At 38.3% G+C, this 24,682-nt stretch overlaps 1 protein-coding gene across 1 annotated transcript in view; it reads right to left on the minus strand.

Moving 5' to 3' along the window:
- Positions 1-501: 501 nt before the first annotated feature.
- CCDC148 (coiled-coil domain containing 148) overlaps positions 502-24,682 on the minus strand; it is a 180,633-nt gene continuing 156,452 nt past the window's right edge. Inside the window, exons 8-10 of the mRNA XM_036745621.1 lie at positions 9,344-9,461; positions 5,039-5,179; positions 502-648 (exon numbers count right to left, since the gene is read on the minus strand). Coding sequence (XP_036601516.1) covers positions 502-648; positions 5,039-5,179; positions 9,344-9,461 — 406 coding nt within the window. The remainder of the gene's footprint in view (positions 649-5,038; positions 5,180-9,343; positions 9,462-24,682) is intronic.

Raw genomic sequence — 24,682 nt, forward strand, 5'->3', positions numbered from 1 at the left:
AGAAAGGTTGAGTCTCCTCCTATAATAATCAAGGGATAATAGAAGTATTAATGATAATGAAGCTTTCATAATTAAAAAGTCAAATTCTGAAATAACAAATGGAAATGAAGGCTAACTGACACCAGCTACATATTATCTAATTCTTTCCAATGGCTATTTTGTTTTGCAAAGTTATTTTGTATTCATCGTATAAAATGTCAATCTCAAAATGTAATTTTTTAAAATGATACTACATATATATGTGTGTATCTTTCATAAATTCTACTCTTAAAGAATCTAATAACAAAACTTTATTTTTAAAGATATGGAGAATAATTCAATATGTTATGAGAATCATATGAGAATTTCATTTGCAGATGAAATAACCCCACATATTAATAATTAAATATCTAAGCCATACTAAATTTTAAGTTAACAAATTTCTTTTGAGGATGGTTTATATATTAAATGCAGAACTGTATCAAACTCTTGCTTGTATGTTATGGGAATTGTCCCTGAAGTTTACATCTGAAAGATAGTAGATGCCATGTCTCTTCTTGGAAGTTTATAAGGACTAATTTTTGGCAAGATCTCTTTTGCATAAAGTGTCCTGTGAAGTCCAGCTTCTCGAAGAGCTAACTCAATACGAAGTCTGGGGTCAGAAATTATCTAGAGAAAGAAAATGTAGCATAATTAAATAAGAATACCAGCAACATTCAATGTCATAGTTTCCAAAGTTACACATTTTTTCTTTACAGAAGACAAAATGTTTGTACATAAACATGTTATTGTAGGTCATAATAAAATTATTTACAACTTTTGGAAAGTAAAATATTAGTGCCACGTAATATAATTCAAACTTTTAAAAAGCTGCCATTTAAATAGTACCTTAAGGTTTGCGAAGCATTTTATGTATGCTAATTCATTGGATCTATAAAAATCTATTTGTGAATAATTTACTGTTAATTTGTTAAAGTGCCAAAGAGATGGGGTAATACCTTCTTAGCTTCAGTTTATCCTTATATCTAAACTTATTGACTAAAATTATACAACATCTTACATGCAGAGGTAAAATACATATTTCCAAGCTCCAATTTCCTTCCACTCATATTAAAGTATGTACCAATACTTATTTAATAGATTTCCACATAATTATTTGACAACATATAGATCCTGTTCAAATAAATAGCTACTATTGGAAAGAAAATAAGTCAATACAACTTGACCAATGAATTGCTGAGCTTCTGTTTTAAGCAGGACCAGCAATGTCTCCATCCATCTGATTCTAAGTGGAGACAGATGAATAGTTCAGTTTTGTGCTTTCATTTACAGCTGATTGCACCTTATTCCTCTTCCAGTCAGTCTATGAATGTTAAGTGCCAAGACATACAATGATAAGAAGTTGACTACATATAGATTTTAGCAAATGAGGACTTTCATGTGTCCTTGAAATCCTCCCAGATGATGAAAAGGGAGTCATAAGTTTAAAGGAAAAGGACACAAAATGAAATTATTAGTTAAATATGAAATTTCCAAGCCCCTAATATTGATTGTCTAGTAGAAATACAGAAAATATAGTACAATGGAAAATGTTTGATTTTTCAATGAAAAGTTCAGAATTCAGACATTTACTGAATACCTACTAAGTACAAAGCACCATGCTAATGATCATGGTCTCTATCATCAAAGAGATTATATTCTAGTAAGAGAAAAAAATACATGCACCTATAAATAAAATACAAGAAAGTATGTGATAACTACAACTACTTTAATAATGATGCTTATGAGTCCAAGTTGAAGGGGGATTTCCTATTAATATAGTGAGGTCCTCCAGATGCTTCTATTTGTGGATGGCATTGTAATGACTTCATCACATCTTAGAACATCAAAAAGCTTCCTGCATGACCTCTATAATCACTCAGAATTTGGCCTACCTAGGAAAAACTTAGTGGATGAAGAATGACAGATGTACAGATTGATTCGTACTCATAAGAAAAACATATAATATACATGCATGTGTCCACACATATATGTTTGTATATGTATACATGAAACAGAAACTGCAAATGGAAATTGATCTGGGCCCAGAATTTAATGGGCAGGGCAGAGGAGATGGGTTGGATCATTTTTATAAAATTACAAAGTTCTTTTAATGACCCTAATGCTCCCTGAAACAAAGAACCAGTCTTTAAAATAGCAATATTCACCTGGTTTTGTTATATACCTGCAAGTTATATAATCTCTAGAGAACTAAAAATGAGTTTTATCCAGAAGTTAACAGGAGCATGGTGGTACGGACAAACTGTAATACATGACAGAAACAATAAATTATGAAGGAGAGCCAATGTAAAAGATGCTACAGAAAAAATGTCCAAGCAAAAAAGATGGGCTGGTCTTGTGGTAAAAACAAGAAGTAACAAATGGATATCCCTTGTGCTTCATTAGTGTCTTCCTAATGTCTAGGAAAAATTATGGGGGCCCCAACCATTTATCTTGGTTGGCCTCCCTATGGCAAACTTATTGGAAGACAAGGACAATGGCATTGAGTAGGGAGGTATGAAGGTGTTTTAATATCCATTATCAGAGAGAATGCCCTTGTCTTCAAGATTACAGATCATTTGAGTAGAAGCTGCTAGGAGGCACAAAGGATGGAGCACTGCACTTGGGGTCAGGAAGGCCTGAATTCAAATCCTGCCTCACACACTTAGCTCTGTGACTCTGGGCAAATCACTTAGCTGCTGTTTGCCTCAGTTTTCTCATCTGTAACATCAGGATAATAGTACTTATCTCCCCAGGGTTATTGTGAGGATCAAGTGATTCGCAAAACTTAAAGCATGATACAAATGTTAGCTATTCTCATTACTGAATATTCGGTAGGCTTTAGATTAGGTGACTAAAATTCAAAGGATTAAATTAGGGTAGTTTGAGAAGGAAGGGTAGCTGTTATAGAAGACTGAACCTTGAGATAGCCTGCATAACTAGGCAAATGGGATGCCATTAACAGAAACCAGAAAGTCAGGGAGAACTGGTTTAGGAAAGAAAGCTTTTTTTTTTTTAAGTTCTAATCCTATGAAAAGAACACTGATAAGAAGAATTTTCCTCTTTTTTTTCTTTAAGGAATTAGAAGGGTTTGAGACAGTTAAAATGCAGTTGTTGAAAAAAAAATTAAGGCAGGGTTTGAGATAGTCTTGTATACCAATAATCTTTCAAAGATATTAATCGATCAATAACAGCCAGATACATACATGCGTGTGTGTGTGTGTGTGTGTGTGTGTGTGTGTGTGTGTGTGGTTTACAGGATCACAGAAAATGACAGTTGGAAAGGTCTTCGGCAACTACCTAGTCCAACCCATAAATGAAAGGAATGATCACTTTAACTTACCTGACAAATGGTCTCCAGCTAAACTGGAGCTGTCATTTGGAGGAGAGATTGGAGGATCAAACCATTAGTAATGGGCAGAAGTTGCAAAGAGGTCAATTTTGGTTTGATTTCAGGATCATGAACTATTACAGCTGTTCAAAAGTTTAACGGGTTGCCTAGAGAGGGGGTAGGTTCCTCCTCCTTCTCTTTTTCAGACTAAACATCCCCAGTTCCTTCAAACTATCCTTCTATGACACAAACTCAAAGCCTTCACATTTTCATATTTATGTATAGTCTTGGTCTTCTTTAACCCTATTAGGTTATAACATTCTAAAGAGTAGGTACTCTCTCCTTTGGTTGTTATTCTAAGCAATATTTCTCATGTATAAAATTTCTTCTGTTTAATTTAATTCCTTTTAAAATTTATTTTATTTTTGATTTATGGAATAAAACAAGCATTTCCATGACATAGTATAATTTTTAAAAGATTATTGCACATGAGAAGGCAAATTTATTGTGTACAACTTGCTATTCCTTTTAAATATATAATAAAGTTATCATGTAAATTTATTTTTTTCTCTCCCCCACCAACCCTAGTGATGGCTACCATTAGACACAAATGTGTGTGTGTGTGTGTGTGTGTGTGTGTGTGTATGTGTATGCAAAACCATTCTATACATATCTCTATCAGTTCTTTCTCTGGATGCAGATAGCATCTCCCTTCATATATCCTTTGTAGTTAAACTGCATATTTATAATAGTCAAAATGGTAAAAAAAAAAAATGTAGCTAAAAATAGAGAAAAAGATGTAGGAAAGCTTTATCAGTGGTTCCTTTTTAAAAGGATTATAAGGATTTTAAAAGTAACTTCCAAATTATGAGAAAATTGAACAAAACGGACTTTGGTGCAGTATAGGTGTATTAAGCAACCAAATATAAGCATAAAATTGTCCCTTCAAAGGGAATTTAAAAATTTAAAAAGGGAATTTAAAAGATACATTCTTTACATTTGCAAAGGAAAAAAGTGATAGATTTGGAAATACCTTTATATAAACAGTTTGAGTATTAACTATTAAATATTTTCTATTAACTAGCATTATTGTGATATAATATACACTAATTAGGTATTACATATTGACTACAAAGATGGTTCAAACTACAGTATTCAAATGCCAGAAGACAATTTATAGCATAAGATTTTTACTTTGTCATCATCAGAGACCTAAATAGGATTTCTAACAACTGGGGTAAGTTTGTTTGCAGGGAGGGTTGGATCTAAGGTATAATATGTGCTTTGTTGAGGTAAACAAGAGACAAGGTTATTTGAAGAGGTAAGAAGTCAGGGTGAGGAAAAAGATTGTGATCTAGCTACTGAACTTATCAGAGAGGAGGGAGAACTACCTGGAATCCAAACTTGATAGCATCAAGGTAGGGGGAAGGTTGTTGGGGATAGGGACAGGAAGGACATGGACCTCAGGTCGCAGCAACCTTGAGTGGGTCAGAAAGAATTAGGAAGTGAGGAAGGTGGTAGGAGTAGGGGGAGGTGGGCATCTTGCTTCTTTTCAAAATAAAAGTATCTTGAACAGAGCCCCAACTGTCCCAGGCTAGTTTGACTCTAATCATAATCGTAAGCAGCACAGTTATCTACCCTGATCACTCTAATTTTCTCAAATCGCAATCCACCAAATATGACAATGACCTGGGGTTCTGTATATGTATTCAATTTGAAGAGTGGTTTTTGAAGAACAAATTCTTCTTCAGTTCCAATTCCCATTTTAGCCTTTGAGGCCAATGTATCTGCCATCATTCTAACATGATCAACTTGGGCCACAATGGAAACCTAACAGAACAGAAAATGATGCTAATTAGAATATGCAACAAAGCTAAATAATACAGATGCAGTAATCTTTAACCAATTTGTACTAAAGCCTAAAAAGTTGATTAATATAACAAAAATCCAGAGCAGAGGATAAAATGAATGATAATAAAACCACAAAACCTACTTAGAAATCTACAAAGCAGATTAATTTCATATTAAGAGTCTCAAGATAGCAATCATGAGAGGTTCATGAGACTATATACTTAAAAATCTAACTTGGTTCTCTTTCTGATGCCAGGCTATTGGAAAATGGATAGAGAAACATCAACTCAGAAAAGTGCCATTGGTAATTAGACTTAATTTTTAATTTCCCTGCAAACATGTAACAAGCATCACAAAGTTTCATTTCAACATCAATATCCCACATATTTGGTAAAACGTGACTATGAAAACCAACTGACACAGGTCTTTCGTGAGCACAGTCTCCTTTAGATCAATCCAGAGCAAAGGAGGTTTAGATAAACTAGAATTAAATTCAAGGAGTAAGAGTATCTTTAGATTCTGGCTGGACCAATTCCCATTGTACCAGATTATTAGGTAGTTTCAGGGGGTGCAGGTCACAGCTACTGTGTCCTGCCCCTCCCCATCCCGCCCCACCTCAGAAAAGTATAAAGAATCAAGGTAACTTATATGCCTCTAAGCAAATGCTCAGCAATTCCATAAAATAATCATGGTGCATTAGTGTAAAGAAATTTAGAGTCAGAAAATATCAGTTTAAATACTGTCTCTGCTACATGTGTACGTGTGTGTGACTTTGGGAAATTCACTTAACCTCTCTGGGCCTGAATTTTCTTAATTGTAAAATGAGAGGGTTTGACCAGAAGGCCTCTGAAAATCATTTCAGCTCTATATCTAGGAACCTATGACTAGATGACCTCCTCACAGGATCATAAGCCTAGAGCTAGAAGGGACCTTAGAGGCCATCCAGTCCAAAGCCCTCATTTTAAAAATGAGGAAACTGAGGCTGAGCTAAGTTATGTGACTTGCCCAAGGTCACAGAGGGAAGGATCAGAGGCAGAATTGAAGTCTAATTGCTCTGACTCCAGAGTTAGTGCTTTCTCTCCTCTACCACATTGTACCCATATTGTTCTAGCTAGTTTTAAATGGTGTGTTTCTATGATAAGATAGTTCAGATCCATACCCATATGAAAAATAATGGTACCTTTTGGACTTTTACAGAAGGTCTCTTTTTATCAGCAAAAAAAAAAAGCTGTATATAGTAAAATAATTCAAGATATCACCTAAATAATGAACTTGCTTCTCTTACTGCTTCTGAATTTATTTCAGTATTTAGGATAGTTCCCTGCACATAACAATGCCCAATAAATATTTTTAGTGGAATTTAAAAGTTCTAATAGTATAATTGTAAATATTTATGATTAATCTGGCACAACATTACTCCCACCTCCCTTTTTAATGAGCTCGCCAAAGATAAAATTATAGTCACAGACTTTAAGGTTTAGTATCAAAGTCAGGTTTTAGAAACCCAGAACTGATCATTATTGAAATAGAAATTATTCTCCCTGAGAGTGCAAAAAGCATAATCAGTTGCTAATTTTTAGGTAATTTTCATGCTGTTGTAGAAAAAAACTAGATAATTAATCCTTCTCACTTCAAGAAAAAGGACCAATAAGAAAATGACTACGTGGAGGTTTAAACAATCAAATTATAGTTTTTAAGAATTCATAAATGAATTACAATAAAATGACATAAACTCCTTGAGAGCAAATAGGGATAGTTTTTGGCTTTGGCCTTGTATTCTAAGGAATTAGCACATTTCTTTGTATAATGTAGGCGCTTAATAAATGCTTGTTAAATTGAATACTATTTTATAACATTCCCCAAGGCCCTTAACTTTTTTGTTATTTAATTTCCTTTCTTTTGTATTTGAAAGTCTTTCTCTTGATCATATGAAGAACTTTGTTTTGTTTTGTTTTTTAATTTTTCATTTCTGGAGGTTATCTATGAATTCTTTTAATTGGCATTTCATTTTCTAAGTTCAGAAGTTCTGGGCAGTTCTTTTGTATTATTTCTTGCAGTCTCCTGTTCAGGTATTTTTTTTCCTTGCCTTGTTCTTCTTTAAGACCTATGATCCTTTTGGTTGTCTTTATGCAACCTGTCTTCAAGACAGGATGTTTTGCATGGATAATGACCATATTTTCTTTTGATGTTATTTTTTTTTTGCTTCCTTCTTCTAGATCATCCTTCACTTCTGTATATTTGCATCTCCAATCTCTTATTCTTTCTTTTGTGTCTTTGGTGAGACTTGCTGGCAACAGACTCAAGTCGTTCTATTCTGTGCATTATTTTTGCTGCATAGACCATAAATTTTGCTTTCATAATTCTCATTTCTCTTTTACCCACTCAAGAACAGTGTATTGTAATTCTATGCTCTCCTCAAATCCCATAGGGTTCTCTGTCTTATCAAGTGTTGGATCATTTTCCTTTATTTTGCAGTATTTATTCAGAGATAGCTGAACTCATTTAATAGGTCTGGAGGCCATATTTTCTTCAGCTGTTCATGTTTTCTCTGTTGATTTATCTGCTTACATTCAAGGTCTTTGAGTTTTCTCCTTCCTGAAAACTTGGATAAGTTAGTCTTTTCCCCCACTTAATTTTTCCTATTGTTCACTTCCAACTCCCTCCCCTCTGATGGTAGTTTCTCTGAAGGCTAGATTCCAAAGCATTTCAGTCTCCTCCTACTCTATGTAATTCACAGTTTACCAGCCTAAGTTTCTGCTCCAAGGAACACTTCAGGGAACAGAAATGGCCTCAGCTGAACATGGAACTCTTTCCCTCAGATTTAGTGAAGCACCTCACAGTGCCCCACATCCAATGTCCTGTCCTACTACCCTGTGCCACTCCCTCTGTTCCTTAGTCCTCTCATCTGGCACTGGAAATCATGGGTTGGTTCTGTAGTGTGGGTCTCCGAGGCTAGGGGTAGGGGCTTTGGGAGGGGGCTGAGCTCTATCTCAGGCCCAAACATGTGTCCTGTCGCTTTCCCTCTGTTCCACTGTTTTCCTTCAGAGATCTTTTACAGCATAGAAAGTTGCTGCCATGGTACTAATTGACTGTCCCAGTCCAAGCAAATTTCTGCATCTTGGAGCTGGCATCTCTACAATACTGGAAAGAGAAAAGGGGGCACTAGGGTATGAAGTTGAGTTTTGTTGCAAGCCTATGTGTTGAGTCCTTAGGTTGGCTAGCTACCTTGCTGTTGGTAGCATAGTAGGCATTGGGGGAGGGGTGTTGATTGAGCTCAGGGTAGGCATCAGTTCATGTATTTTTTAAAATTTTCTTTTGTATTCTGGGTGTCTTAGATCATGGAGACAGCTGAACTTGTTTTATTTTGGGTTTTGAAGAAGTTTAAAAGATCACGGGGTGAGAGAAAATATCTAGTCCTCCATCTTGCTGGCCGCATGACCTGAAATTCCAGCCCTTAACTTTTTACTGTGGTTATCTACTTTCAATACCTATAGCAAGTGAACCATTGCTTCAGGTATTAAATATTATTACATGACCCTCAATTCTGCACAAATGTGGCATTTTAAAAGTGATTATAAGTTCTGTTAAATTGAGAGTGTATCAAAGCATGGGTGAAAGCCTAACAGCTTCCTTGCAACTGTTTTAATCCCTGGGCTAGTATGGCTAGTATTTTACTGCTCTCAATTATTATCAAGGTGTTAACAAACTAGAGGCATTGAGGTTTTAGGAGAGCTTTCTAAAGGTGTGGATGAAGTGCAAATATTCTCAGGAACTGGCCATATCAGATAACATAAATGTGACCTTAATGAATAATTCTGTTCCCTTGAGTGAAGAAAATCTGTTTTGGAAAGAGCCCTAGAAAATTGAGGTTGGATTCCAAGCTCTGCTGCTCATCGAGTGACCTCTAGGAAGGTACTTCCCACTTCCCCTGTCTAGTGCCCAGTTTTCATATCTCTCAAATGAAAGAGGTGACCTGTATGAACTGGGTGTCATCTAGATCTAAATCCCTATGATGTGTCCAAATTCTGAAGAATTAGACTTCAAAAAGCAGATGTCTTGAAATTAACTTTAGTAATGATCACATTATAGTATTTAGAAGCATCCTTAATTGCATATTAAAATACTCAAATTAAATAAAACCACCTGTTTCCTGAGGGCTTCTAGCCTCTTCTCTCTTTCTTCTTGTTCCTTTGTTTCCTTAATGGCCATTTCTTTTTTCTCCATCCAGCGCTTTTCCAGTAATTCCTGTCTAAATTTGACCCTTTAAGTAATAATACAAAAAGATGTTTGCAAGGTGTCATTATAAGCCTGGCAAATATACAGAAGGAAACACGAGGGCAGAAGCTGCTTCAGGCACCATCTTACTGCTGTATATGTTACTCTAAATCATTTCCGCGCCCCCCGCCCCCCGCACCCAACAGGTCTGTCATAGAAGGGACCTTAAAAGGTTGTCTAGTTTATCATTCATCCTCATAAAATTCCCTACTATTCACTTTTAATCACACTTCTTACGGTTAGTACTGAAGCTAAACTATCCCTGAAAGATAACCCTCAGACTCATTTTTAAATATTTCATAGACTTACAGTCTATTGGAGCTGGACATGACCTTAGAGATCAATACTTCCAGTATTCCAATGTTGTAGGCCATTCATAATGATAACACAAATTTTTACCTTGACAATTTTAAATGTAAAAAAACAATACTGCTGATTGCTACAGATAACATTTTTAGCCAGAAGAGTAAACAAGATACTCCAATAACTGCATTCAAAATGTTATTACTGTCAGAATATATTTACAAAATATATTTTTAAAAACATACTTTGGACACATTTTCATTTGTTTCTGCTCTAGGATGACCTGTTTTCTTTGCTGAGACTTTATAGAAATGCACTTTGACATCTGTAGATGGCAGCAAAAAGCATGATTCTCCCCTCAGCATTCCTTCCACTTGAGCTATTCCATTCCCCCTTGAAATTCACAAGTATTAAAACAGGGCAGAAAACTACCTAAATATCTAACCACATCCATTCAGCATTGGGGTGGAGAGTTCCTCTCATGAAACAACCACATTATTCTTCTGCAGTCAGACTGACTATTAAAGATGCAAATACTTCTTTCAGAAATGGTACATGCCAGGTTGTCTGAATAGCAAGCACTGTGCCACCAACACCTCTATGTCCTAAATTATATCAGTTATTAATGGTTTATACTTAATAGCCTTTGTGGGGCAAAAGCTATTTTTGTTATGCTGAGTTTTTGTGCACAGGAAATATACCTACATTTTTCATTGGTGCATCTCACCCCAAGCTCTTGCCTCTCAGGAGAATCCAGCAGAGGGCAGAGGAGAGAGCAATGAATAAGGGAGTTTGAGGAACTGAGTTCAAATCCCAGCTCTGCCCCTTATTATTTGTGTGACCTTGGCAAGCCACTTAACTTCATCTGTGAAATAAGGGTGTTGGATTAGATGATCTCTGAGGTCCCTTCCAGCTGGAAATCTGTGAGTACCAAAATAAACCCAAAGTGTAATGAATCCCAAGCCTCTATCACCGTTGTAGCCCAGGAAAAGGTGCTTCTATTAATATAACCAGGATGTAATAGTTTTTTAAAAATTATTTTTAAACCATGGCCTATATTCCTGCAACTCTCATCTACCCTTGTCATATATGGATACTTTCTTACACTATAATGAGATCCTACACAACTTTAACACCTAGCACAGGATAAATGAGTGTCTATGATGGTTCAATTAAAAGATACCCTGAGATTTCACAATGACCATATCCTCATTTTCACAGTCTTCATAAAGTTTCACTTCCTTTGGGATATATAAGTACTCTTGTAGCAATAGGAAAGTTTCAGGTTACTCTATTACAAAAATAAAAAGAGCTGACTTGTGTTCAAAGGAAACTGACTTGAAAAGCATGAGAGTTAGTGGGTGGCATTCCCGTCTAGGTCACAGGAAAGAATGGATCACTGGCTATATTGACCCTCCAGTAGTCACCAAGATTAACAGGGTTGCCCTAAAGGTCGCCCTGGCAGTTCAGTGAAGCAGAAGGCCCTTCCTAAATGTCTACATTTTTAAGGATGATGTTATTGAAATTGATCTTCAAGAAATCACACACACACACACACACACACCCTGCTTTGTCACTTTTCCTCCCTCCTGTCCCCTCCCTTATAGAAAAATGATTTGAATAACCTCTTAGCAAAAAATAAGATGTTCATACATTGATGGAAAAAACAAACGATGTAACTAAATGTATCATCTGGAAAATTTTCTGCACAAACATTTTACCATTTGAGGTAGTCACCTTTCCTTTTAGTTAAACCATGGCGAGGAAGGGAAACATTGACAAATGCTAAGTGCTGGGTGGTGAATTCCCAAACAGGAATCCTGGGTTCATCTCACAACCTGTGTTTTTCTCGTTGCATCTACAAAGGCTCAAAGTGCTGCAGAAAGGATACTTTCAAGTCCTCTGGGGGAGGAGAAGCATCATACTGTTCAAAAGCAGCAGCTGCTGTAGAATCAGGTGCAGCATTAACTATGATCTGAAGAGGATTTGGCTTAAGCCTCGGGGCCAAAGCACAGTTGCCCTGACTTGAAGCTTCCCCATAGAAAGGGAGAGTTTATCTATCATTTAGAAGCCTGTTTCCTGTGTGCCCCACACTCAAAGGGATCAGCATTCAAATGCAAATGGTTTTGTTAAACACCTTGAAGTGTAGTAACAAACTCCCTCAGCTTTAGAAAGTGTTGGACAAACCCAGTCTCCTCCTACCTCACTCTCCTTTGAAGCAGAAGCTTATTCCTGCCTCAAAAGAGGACACATTAAAGAGTCTGCAAAGCGACAGACAGGAACTGTGTCTACACAGGTTTTCTTTTTCTTTTTTTTTTTTAAATTGGTTTGGTGGGGAATGAACTAGAACATGAAGATACATGCAAGTGTCTTACTGACTGTAATCTAACCACTGGATATCCTCACTCCTACATCTCATATTTATACACACTTTCCACTAACACAGGGAAAGGCTGTATTACAAACATACACAGAGATGATAATTTTGCTGAACTGCCTTTCTCCTTTCTTTTTTATTCTTTGTTACAAGGGAAGGGTCCTGGGTAAGGAAGGGCAGTGGGGGGTGGGGGGGAGTCTATATTCTGAAACGAAGGTGATGTAAAAACAACGAATATCAATAAATTCTTTTTAAAAAAAATACAGGAGGAAAAATGCTATCAAAAGCTCTCAGCCTGAGGTAGCCTTTTATTAAAAGAGGCATGAACCACTTTCCTAGAAAGGATTTGTGCAGACTCTAAGAGGTGAATGTCTTTTATCACTCCATAAAGGAAAGCTTGCTTGTTTACAAAAAGCAAGCTACTCCGTCCCAGACTCCTGGGCTCCAATCTGAGTAAAAGGACATAGATATGAACCTCTGGAACAGGGATTTTAACCCAAAAGTGCTGGAGCTGAAAGATGGTGGTGGGGAGGGTTGGGATCAGGCTTAAGGAGGGGGGCACTGGAAAAGCATTACGAATACCATAGTTAATCTACTCCCAAAATAGCAACAAATAAAAGGTTTGGCATAATGGTCTTTCTGCATCTTTCTCCTGATATTCTTTAAGGCTAGAGCTTTAGGTAAGCAACAGACAAAATAATTTGATGTGGATAAGAATACAGCAAGGGCTATAACAAGCATTTATTACTTCTAACCTGTCATTGGTTGGAGGATGCTCCTATGAGAGAAGGCTTCGATATGTGAAGGACTTCTTGGTGAACCATTTCTGCACTACACTCAGTTCTCTAGAAGCCCTCTAGCTGATCATGTCTTGCCAAACCTCAGTCCTGGATTGCTCCTACGGTTTGCTCTCTACATTTTAATTCCTATGTGGCTGAACAGACCTGGAGATAAATCATGAAACCATGCTGCATGGGTCTATCACAATTTTATATAATCTCAGCTTGACCTCACTGCAGCAAAGCGATCCTTACACCTCCCTGACTGATTTGCTATCCCAAACCTATCAGGCCTTCTTTGCTGGATCCTCCCACTGGCCCTTCCCCTTCCCCCACCCAGTCACTCTCTTAGCTAAGGACCTTGCCTCAAACTTTACTGAAAAAAAAATCAAAGTCACTCATTGAGACCTCATTTCCGCATGCTCCATCTTACATAGTTGGCAAATCTTTCCCCACTATCTCCTCCTTTAATACCAGCCTTTCATGAAGAGCTGGGCCTTCTCCTTGCCAAGGTTAATTCCTCTACATTCCTCTATAGCTAGGTAGTGCAGTGGATAGAGTTCCAGCACAACTCCTCAATGACATGGACCAGCTGGATATTGGGGGGTGGGGGAGGGATTGCCCTTACAAACTATATGGGAATTCATTTCTTACTTTGGGGCTCATCATGCAAATTTGTGTGCAGAAATGTTATTTTGCCTCAAAATACAGTATGATTGAAAGCATTACTTAGATTAAGTTCATCAAGTGAATTTGAGTGTATTGTTAAAACTATCATAATGTTACCTCCATGCCTCAATGAAGCATCAGAGCAAGACTCGAGGAGAGGTTCAGTCTCTATTGGAGTGATTCTCACGGTGCTGCTTTTGTGGTCACAAGACATTTCTGGTAGATTTTTTAGAACTAGTTATTTGTGTGGCCCCCACCAAGGGCCATACAGGAAGGGAAGTCATGATGAGGATTTGCCCCTAATATTGGTAGAATGCTTAAATCCTTCCACTTTGTATTAGAAATACAGAAAAATGCTTTTAAAAGCTAAAAGCTGAAAATTGAGCTTGGTTGATTAATACTATGCTACTTTTTTTAAAAAAAAGGATTGTTGATAGGCACATGCAATTTCTGATAAGCATAATTTCACTTAAAATGTTTTCAGATTCATAAATATTCAAAACAAAACAAAAATACCACATTACTGGAAATAGGACTTTATAAAGCCATGCTTCTAATACATGCAACCACATTTTCAGTCAATGATGAATGATGTTCTTTACTTTATAAAATCACTGCATTTCACCACTTGGATTTAACTATATTTAGCCTCTGCTAATGATAACAACAAATGACAAATGAAACATTTTAGTCTGTTCTCATTATTAAGGAGATACACATCAAATATAGAAAGGCTCTCTGTCTCTGCTTGTGGTAGGGATGGCATAGTAACTGCTACAACAAAAGAAACCACAATCCTTTCCCTCAAAAAGCTTTAACCAAATAAGAATAATAAAACTTGGCTCCTACAATACTGACAGAAAATCCCCTTTATGCTCCTTTTCTTCCTTCCCAGGCCTCTTACAACTTCTGTGCGAATCAGACATCAAAGGGGTCACAGATTTAAACAGTGATTCAGCAGCCCACGGCAATGAAGTCAAGTCTGATTTTCTATTAACATAGAAAATGATTAGAAAAGAGCTTTCACCACCACCCTACAATTTAGCATTCTTTTCTCCTGAGGTAAAACCAGGAGAGTAAAACAGGACTTCCTCAAGCACCTTAGGGAACACCATTGCTTTAAAAGTAACCCTCCTACTTAAAAAGCAAAAAACCAACAAACAAAAAAACTTCATAAAGTATAAATTCCCTAAGCATATAAGCAAAAAATGAAACACTTTCTTTTATATTGTGTGTACAGGTATACATATGTGTGTATACACACACACATGGCACATATACATACACATACATATATGTGTGTTTATGTATACAAGCACCTATATGTAGCTATGTATGTATAGGCACATATGTATGTGAAAACATATATATGTGTGTGTGTGTGTATATATATATATATATATATATATATACACAATAAAGAGAACAACATGTTCTGTTCTTGACACATGTTCATAGTCTACTGTAAAGAACCTATTCAGGGCTCCTTTTTAGAAGGTTTATTATTTCCCTGATCGGTGTGTTTTCTCTTTCAAGTTTAAAAATTTTTCCTTTGAGGCTGTTTCTCTTAAGTTGGGCCTCTCACCAACTCTTATTATCTCTGAATATGGACTGCAGGGTGGAGTTCTGGAAGAGAAGCTTCTTTTCATCCTCAAGGACAGACACCCACACAATGCAAAGCATCTACCACATTCCCAGAGTGTGAGAAGAACTTTTCTTCCTTATTTTTGCTACTAAATCTAAGCAGAGAGAGAATACAGCCCCTCTCCACCACCAACTCGACAAGTTCTATTGCCTAAAGTTCCATTTTGAAGAGGGGGAGATGCTAAAACTGATATCCTGTAAAAGCAGCAAAATCAGGCCAAAAGACAGGCATGTGGCCTTTGTGCAGTGGTCCAATGGCAGACTGATAAGGAGGAATACAAGTGAACCAGGAATCCTTTTGACTAACCTGATAGGCACTGGATATTACCAGAATAAATATGAAAAAATTAGCAAGATCCCTTAGCACGATTTTAAAAATGGGCCTGTATCTCCTCATTCACAGATGAGTGTGGTCAGAAATGAAACTTTGAAACCTTAAACATTCCTTTCCAATTTCCCTCCAAAGTTAAGAAAACCTCCTTTCCTCCATGAACAAAAGGAAGGAAAAATCCTGAGGTGGACAATTCATGAATTATAAATATTTACAAATACATTTATTTATATAGTATTTATACAATTACACAGTGTTTTTACATACTTTCGCTTATTATTATCTGTGAGAAACGTGGTTTTGGGGATCACTGGACTTCCTAGGCAGGGCCAAAGTCCTGAGGAAGAACCCTGTGATAATCCCTAGGGAAAGCTGTACAGACCACAGGACTCCCAGAGGAAGACCAAGTGGTAGCCATCCCTTAATCTGTGGGGATCACAGGGCCTCCTAGGGGTCAGACCCTAAGGAAGACCCAAGCGATGGCCCCTTAGGATGGTGGTAAGATCACAAGGCTCCTGAGACAGGGCCGGAAGTCCCAAGTGATGTCCCCTTAAGAAGGCCGTGCAGACCACAGGGTTCCCCAAGGGAATCCAGAGTGGTAGCCCTCTTAACACCGCAGTGGGGATCACAGGACACCCCAAGACAAGATCCAGGAGTAAGCCCGGCGAGCTTCTGCTGCCTGTTGCTTCCCTTCACTTGACCTTAGGAAAATCCATGTGATTTGCCCATTCACACCCAAAGAACTCAGGACCAGAGTGGGCAGAGGGAGGCATTTTATTACACTCCCCGAGAGAGCAGGTGTGGTGCTCACAGGAACACTCACACTGATACAGCTGCAGGAGCAGGGGTAACCATTCCCTCTACTCCTGCTAGAGTCATGGTTAGTTTACAGTCTTTGTTTTTTACATAGTTTTCCTAAGTTATACAGTTTATATAAATAGGATAATAAGGATACAGAAGCAAAAGTGAAGTTAATTAGATTTTCCTTGTCTTAGTTTAGGATTAAACTATATTCTTTTACTTCCCCTACTTTCCCTCTTTAACATACGCAAATTATGCAAATCAGTAGGCCTGGATTCTTGACCAAGACCAGACCCTAGATAAGCTTGAACTGGTTCAAGTGGGTTTGGCCTCTCTAATTCCCTAGACTGCCTTCTCAAGAAGTATGCACACGCATACAAGCCTCTAACCTCTCACCTGACCGACCTTGAGGCCTTGTCTCTGCTAAAGCTGGGGTGGGGGAGGGCAGGGAGGCACACCTTTAGTTCTGTGGAAACAAAACTCCTCCTCCCATTTCTTACATTATCCCTATTTTAGAGTTGAGGAAGCTAAAAGTAAGAGACGTTATTTGCCCATGGTCACATGGTGAAAGGTGATGCTCCTCAGATCCATGTCTTATACTAAGTACAGCTCTCTTTATACCACTGGTTTTAATATTTGCATTTTGGTTGGCTGGCTGTTGTCTTTCATGATCTAAGAAGACCAAAGTGCATTTTACAGAAGAGGCAAAGAACTTGTTAGACCTATTCAAGGAAGTAAAGTAATTAGGAGATATATCTTCATTAACTTAGAATTGTAATGATTTATCTCTGATTTATCTATTTACTTTTGTTAGCACCTAGTTTAAAAAAGGGAAGGGGTGGGTTGTTAAGCAGACTGATGGTGGGGGGAAAAAGTAAATTTTTAATTTTTATGGTGTTTTCTTTGAAAAGAATATGACACAAATCAGAAGATATGTATGTTTCCCTACATTTAAAAAAAAGCTACAGCTGCTCAAGCAAAGTAGGTGAGGATTACCTCTGTGTTAATAAATTTCAAACAGAATACTGACATAACAGTCAGTACACAAGAACTACCTAAAAAAAGAACAGTCTTCCCTATACAATAGTAGTTCATTATAACACAACTGATTATTTTCATAGGTCTGAATATACCACAGACTAAATCATAGCTTATAAAACATAACAAAAACACACCTAACATGATTAGCCTACAAAATTGTTGTCTGTCCTGTTCACCCCAAACTAGTGTATTTATTCTTATGTCAGCTGGCAAATATCAGAGGTATCCCTCAACCCAAGTAGAAGAGGATATTTTATTACTTAAAAGCATGACCAGTGGTCTGTTTCTCAAGGAGACAAAGAGTTAGCTTTGAAGCCGGGGAGACCTGTGCTGAAGACTTGCTGACACACACTGGCAGTGTGATCATGAATAAATCACCTGAACATTTTTTAGTGCTCTAGACAATTCTCTAAGACTATAAATTGAGGAAAAGGTGCTTATTTAGAAAAAAATTAAAAGAAACAAAGGCGAGATTATAGGGAAATGATGATGTGTAACGATCTAGAGGAGCCTATTTCTCTCCCGCAAATACTTCCAATGGAGCTCTAAAAATGGACCAGAAGGAATGATGATAAATACAAACAAAGATAATCAGCTATAAACTGAGCTGTTCTGTCCAGGGCTGCAGAAAAAGACTGCCACAATCCTGAGGAAAGAGCAGAGAAAAGTGAAGGTAAGTAGAAAATGAAGGGCAAAGCACCCCAGTCCCAGGGCAAGGAACAGAGCCACTCTAGCACCAAGCCAGCAACAGACAGCCCAGATGTCACCTCTCCACTCACAACCAGTCCAGGCCAATACTCAGCAAGGCAAGGGGGAAACCCAGGGGTCTCCTCTGCTTCACAGTAGAAGATGGGACCAGATCAGGAAGCCCACATTTTGCCCCAGCAAATATAGGCAGTCCAATCCCGTATCCAGGTGGTCCTGGCCCAACCCAATGTTCAGGCAGCCTGAACTTCAGTGCTAGAGGAAATTACTGACCAAGAATTGTGTGTAACACCAGTGAAATGACAGATCCTTTCCTTATCCCTATCACTCTCAATGTCTACAGTGATTTCAACTTACCAAAGAGATATATAAAGAAATAACTTTATTGTACATATAAAAGTAACACATTATTTTTCTTTAAGTTGACTATGCTAAATTTAACAAATAAAATGACATTATTATAATTATTATTAATAATAATAATAGCTAACATAGGGCTTTAAAGTTTGCAAAGCATTTTATACACATTATCATATTTGATCCTCTAAACAATCCTGCAAATTTCGTGCTATTATCATCCCAGTTTACAGATGAGGAAAGTAGGGCTCAGAGAGATTAAGTGACTTGCCCAGAGTCACCCAGCTAGTAAGCAGCAGGCCTCTCAAGTCCAAATCTTCATTATAGCTTTACGTGTAAGGTATGGTGCCAGATGCACCAAAGAAGAAAAATACTAATTCCCTGCCCAAGGAGCTTATAGCCTAACAAGGGGATGAGACATGTTCAATTAGAGAAGAAAAAGTCTCCTCTAATTAGAGGGATCAGGAAGGCCTTGTAGTAAAGATGACACCTGAGCTGAGGCCTGAAAGAAGAGGTACTTCAGCAGCCTCACACCTGGGCACCCCAAACCTGGCCATCCATTTTGTGCCTGATCACTTAATTTTCATAGCTCTTCCCTAAATGTCACAATTCCAGTCTACCAGGCTTCCCCTTATCATGGGAGACCAAAATATTCCTTAAAGTTTTCTTTTAGAGAAACAGCTGAGTCCCAATTGCTATGAGTTTCTTCTTCCCTCTTCCTTATCTCACATCACTCAAATGCCTTCTAGCAACTATCTTCACCCTTGTCACATCTTGATGTGACTCTACTCCTTCCCAAGGCTAACCCCTCTCTCTCTCAAACAATCTCATTCTTATCCAGCTCCTCCAATAGATTGTCCCCTCTGTCATCTCTGCTTCATCTCTTCCTGCTCACTGTCTCCTTCCCTACTGCCTACAAACAAGCCAGCATGTCCCTCATCCTGAAAAAACAAACAAAAAACAAAACTCACTTGCTTGCTAACTAGCCAACATCTCTTCTATCCTTTGTGTTTAAACACTTGCAAGAGGCCTCTACACTACACGCCCCCACTTCTCTCTTCTTACTCTCCTCTCTCTAAAGTTACCAATGATCTCTTAGTTGCTAAATCCAATGGTCTTTCCTAAATCTTCATTCTCCTCAACCTCTCTGCAACTTTGATACTGTCAATCACCCTCTTCTTCATACTCTCTTCTTCCGGACATCAGTAGTTTTCAGGACACTACTCTCTCCTGGTTTTCCTGCTATGTATCAGACAACTCCTTCTAAGTTTCCTTTGCTCTTTCCTCATCCAGATCATGAATTCTAACAGTCCCATAGAATCCTAGGCCCTCTTCTCTTCTCCCTCTGTACTACTTCACTTGGGGACCTTATCAGCTCCCATTGATTTAATTACTGCCTCTATGCTGATGGTTCTCAAATCTACATTTCCTGCCCCAACCTTTTCATGGCCTTCTATTCTCACATCTCTAAATGCCTTCTAGACATTTCAGAATGAATATTCAGTAGACATCTTAAACCCAACACATACAAAACCAAACTCAATATTTTTCCCCTAAACCAGGGGTAGGGAACCTGTGGCTTCAAGGCCACACGTGGCCCTCTAGGTCCTCAAGTGCAGTCCTTTGACTGAATCCAGACTTCACAGAACAAATCAAGGATTTTGGATTCAGTCAAAGGGCTCAAGGCCACAGGTTCTCCACCCCCACCCTGAACCTGCTCCACCTCCTACTTTCCGTATTACTAAAAAGAGCAATACTATTTTCCTAGTCCCTCAGGTTCACAACCTAGGAGTCATCCCTGATTCTTCACTATTGCTCAACTGTCATATCCAATCTGTTGCCAACATCTTTTAAACATCTCTCAGACACAACCCCTTCTCTCCTCTGGCACTGCCACCACTCTAATGCAGGTCCTTATCACTTCCCACCTGGACTATTGCAATAACCTGCTGATAGGGCTACCTGCCTCAAGTCTCTCTCCACTCCAATCTATCTCCATTTAGCCACTAAAGTGATCTTCCTAAAAGTCAGGTCTGACCATGTCACCTCCAGCCCCTACTAATCAATCCCATGGCTCTCTCTCGCTTTCAGGATCAAATACAAAATGTTCTGTTTGGCATTCAAAGACACAAACAGAAACCGGGCTGTTTGTAGATCAGCAAGCCTTTTTACAAATGGCCTGATTTCCAAGCATGGGCCATTGTGCACATTAAAAATTCTGAGTCTTTTATAACACAAAACTGAATACTTCAATTACATGCAACTGCTGAATCCATTACAGGCCAGGGTGGATTGTAGAGCTGCAATACCCTGACATATCCATCAGAAAGATTAACCAGTGGCAAATGCTCCAAGAGATAAAAACAAAATAACATTGCTCTATGGAAGCTTTCAACCCACACAGACCTCGCAGATACTCACGATAATCCTCCACCCTGAATGGGGGTTGCTCAGATTTGGAAGGGCTATAGAGAATAAGAAGCCAAAATATTTTAACAAAATGATAAATGTGATTGTTTAAGTTTATTAGACTCATACTTGGGATTTTTTCTTTCAATTAATTATAAATAGAGAACTATTCAAAGAAATAGTTATACACATGCCTATGACATATACTACAGGTCACCCTTATAGATGAAAAATGTAATGTTGTATTTGTATTTAATTCCTTTCCTTTCCTTCCCCCTCTGATCCCCTCCTCTTCACTCTCTTGCCCTTCCTTCCCCTTTCCTATTCTAGCTTCCCCTCCCCTTCCCTTCAGCCTGGATCTCCCCCTCTCCATTAGGCTGAAAGTGTAGCTGCTCCAACATTGACATTATAGGAGCTTTGATCTGCTCTGTTTCTAACCTGAGCCCCTTCAACTCTCCCTAGGCAGCCTGTTGGCTACAAACTGAAAAACATTTCAAAGGAGGGCAATTACAAGTTCAAACCAGAAAAAGAAATAAAGGAAACAAAGGAGAGATTATGTGGAAATGATGTGTTAGGATCTAGAGGATCCCATTTCTCTCCCGTAAATGCTTCCAATGGAGCTCTAAAAGTGTACCAGAAGGAATAATGACAAATACAAAGATAATCAGCTATAAACTCTTCTGTTCTGTCCAGGGCTGCACAAAAAGACTGCCACAATCCTGAGGAAAGGGTAGAGAAAAGTAAAGGTAAGTAGAAGATGAAGAACAAAGCATCCCAGTCCTGAGGCTGGGAACAGAGCTGCTCTAGCACAAAGCCAGGAAGGTACAACCCAGGGGTCTCCTCTTCACTCACACAAAGAGACCAGTCCAGGCTAACATTCAGCAAGACAAGGGGAAACCCAAGGGCCTCCTCTGCTTCACAGTAGGAGATGGGATCAGATCAGGAAGCCCACATTTGCCCCAGCAAATGTAGGCAGCCCTGGACCAATCCAGAATCCTGGTGATCCTGGCCCAACTCAATATTCAGGCAACTTGAGCCTGAACTACAGAAGACAGAGCTAAACAATTGTGCCAAAATATAGGGCCTACTATTTGCCACCAAATTCTGGATTAAGCAGGGTCTGTCCTGAGGCCCCTCCTTTCCCTCCCTCCACCCCTCAACCCTCCCACCTCCCCACTCCTGCCAGGAAGGAATACAGGAGCAGTCCTGAATCCAGAAACTGAAGCTGGAGATATGAATAAACACTAAATGCAACTGAAAACAACGCTGAATGCAAAAAAGAAATGCCTTGGACTCTGAGAAGCCTAGAAGGTAAACCCCAGAAGAGAACAAATCTATAAAGGTCTAAGTAGTACCTCAAAAAAAAAAAAAAAGAATATCCTGGTGCTTAGAGGAAATGAAATAAGAGATACATAGTGGACTGGCTAGGGAGGGAAAGTGACAAGGAGAATCAATACCTTAGAATATACAATAGTAAACCTTACCTAAGAATTAAACTTCCCCAAAGTTAGAATGGGCCAAGCAGAAAACAACTACCCTATTTCAATAAATGAAAACTGACCAGATCTCTCAGAACTAGTGGAAAAGGTGAAAATAGAAAGAATCCAGTTTTGGTAGAGGCAGTTCCAGTGGCAGTGCTCTCATAGTTTAGGGAAAATGTTGCAATGAAATGAGGCATTTTCATATCATTAAGCACGTAACAAAAAGAGGGTCTACTTTGCCCTAACACAGCAAAGATACACCACAAAAATACAGTGGCACTTTGGCTTCTATGGACATAGACCCCCTCATCTCCATATGGAATGCATCCAGTCCTCAGGGGAAGATAGAGTGAAGGATTTGGTGACTCAAGGGGTCTTCAGAAATGCCCCAAGTCTGAGAGACCCTGTCTGCCTATGGCCAGGACTTTTTATGCCTTTAGGTGACTAGGAAATGACGTTGAAGAAGCCCAGTCAGGTAGTGGGATGGCTTTGTCTCCTTTTAGGAAAAGCTAATCCCTACTGAAGGTGGGAAGGGAAAAGGACCAGAGTCTCTCCCATTTTGTGGGAAGTCACATCAGGTAAACACTGGGGAATATTAGTTCTATCACAATCTTCTGAAAAAAACCCCAAATGAAAACTCTCAGGAGTGCAACAACCAAAATCTAGAACTTTCAGGTCAAAGAAAAAATACTGTTGGGCAGTCCAAGTCAAAGCACTCCAAGAAAGATTTCCAGTAGCAAGGAACCACAGTCGGGATCATAGAAGACTTGGTAGCTGACATTATAAACAAGAAGAAAACCATGTGATATTCCAAAAAGATAAAACATAGAGAATTACTCCTAAAAATAACCTCTCTGGAAAAACTGAGTATAATACTACAGGGGGAAAACTAATCCTTCAACGAAACAGAGGATTTCCAAGTATTCCTGATAACAAAAAAAAAAAGGTCAGAACTAAGGAGAAATATGAACATTGAATAGGATGGATAATTGTGAAGACTTCACAGGGTATGTCTAAGGGAGTAGGAGAGGTTTTGGGATTTGGCCTTGTGACTCTGGAAGGTCAGCCTGGAGCTGTGGGCATGCCCTTCCCCCTCTGTCTCTCAGATGTTATAAGATAATGGACTTCCTGTGAGCTATTTGTTCTCTGCTCCAGGAAGGTCTCTCCTCCCCCCCACCCCATTTCTTCTCCTAGACTTCCAGACGCCACCCTGGCAGTTGAGTTCTGATAGGGAAAAACCTGAATGGACCAGATCAACCTTGGTCCTCTGTGTAGTTTTCGCACCTAGACTGTAAGCCCACCTCCCAGCCAATGGTGAGAAGGGATAGAAGCAGGTGGGAATCTTTTCATTAAAGAGTATAAATTAAGGCAGGATCCCTTTTACCTCGCCTCCTCCATTATGGAGGTGTGCCCAAATCTTGCAAGGTTTGTAAAATAAATTTACTTTGTTTCTCCTAAGGATGTGTCTCCTTTATTTGAAAATCCTGTCCCAAACAACATGAATGAGGTAGATGTACCCATAAAATGGTTAGATGATAGCAAAATGAACTAGATAGAAGAATCTAATGATAGGTTATTTACAAGAAACACACTTGAAACATAAAGATTCACATAAAGTTGAAATCAGGGTTTGGAACACATTATATTATGCTTCAGGTGAACTCAAAAAAGTAGGAGTAGCAATCATGATTTCAGAGAAGCCTATAGTATAAATATTCATTAAAAACACAAGCAGGGAAACTACATTATGGTTAAAGAAACCACAGATAGCAAATGAGTATTAATACATATACACCAAATAGCACAGCACCTAAATATATAAAAGAAAATTAATTGTTCCAGGGAGAAATTGATAGCAATGATATAATGCAGGTGGGGGGGGAGGGATCTCAATGTACCCTTTATAGAATTAGATAAATCTAATCAAAAGATAAACAAGGAAGAAGTTAAGGAACTGAATAGAACTTTAGAAAAATCAGAGACTGTAGATATCTGGAAATTACTGAATAGAAACTGGATTTTACATGTATGCAGCTGTACATAATACCTTTGCAAAAACTCACATGAATTGGGGCATAAAGTCCTAATAAACAAATGCAGAAAGGGAATTTTTTTTTACTGGTTACAGTGAACAAAAATTATATTCAACGAAGTGTTTGAAGAAATAATTAAAAATTAATTGGAGACCAAATAACTTAGTCCTAAAGATTTGGTCTGTTAAAGAACAAATCACAAAAGCAATAGAAAATTTTATGAGAGAAAATGACAAGACAACACACCAAAATTTATGGGATGCAACTAAAATGATCC

The sequence above is a fragment of the Trichosurus vulpecula genome, chromosome 2 (genome assembly GCF_011100635.1).
Source record: "Trichosurus vulpecula isolate mTriVul1 chromosome 2, mTriVul1.pri, whole genome shotgun sequence".
In the NCBI taxonomy this organism is placed as follows: domain Eukaryota; kingdom Metazoa; phylum Chordata; class Mammalia; order Diprotodontia; family Phalangeridae; genus Trichosurus; species Trichosurus vulpecula.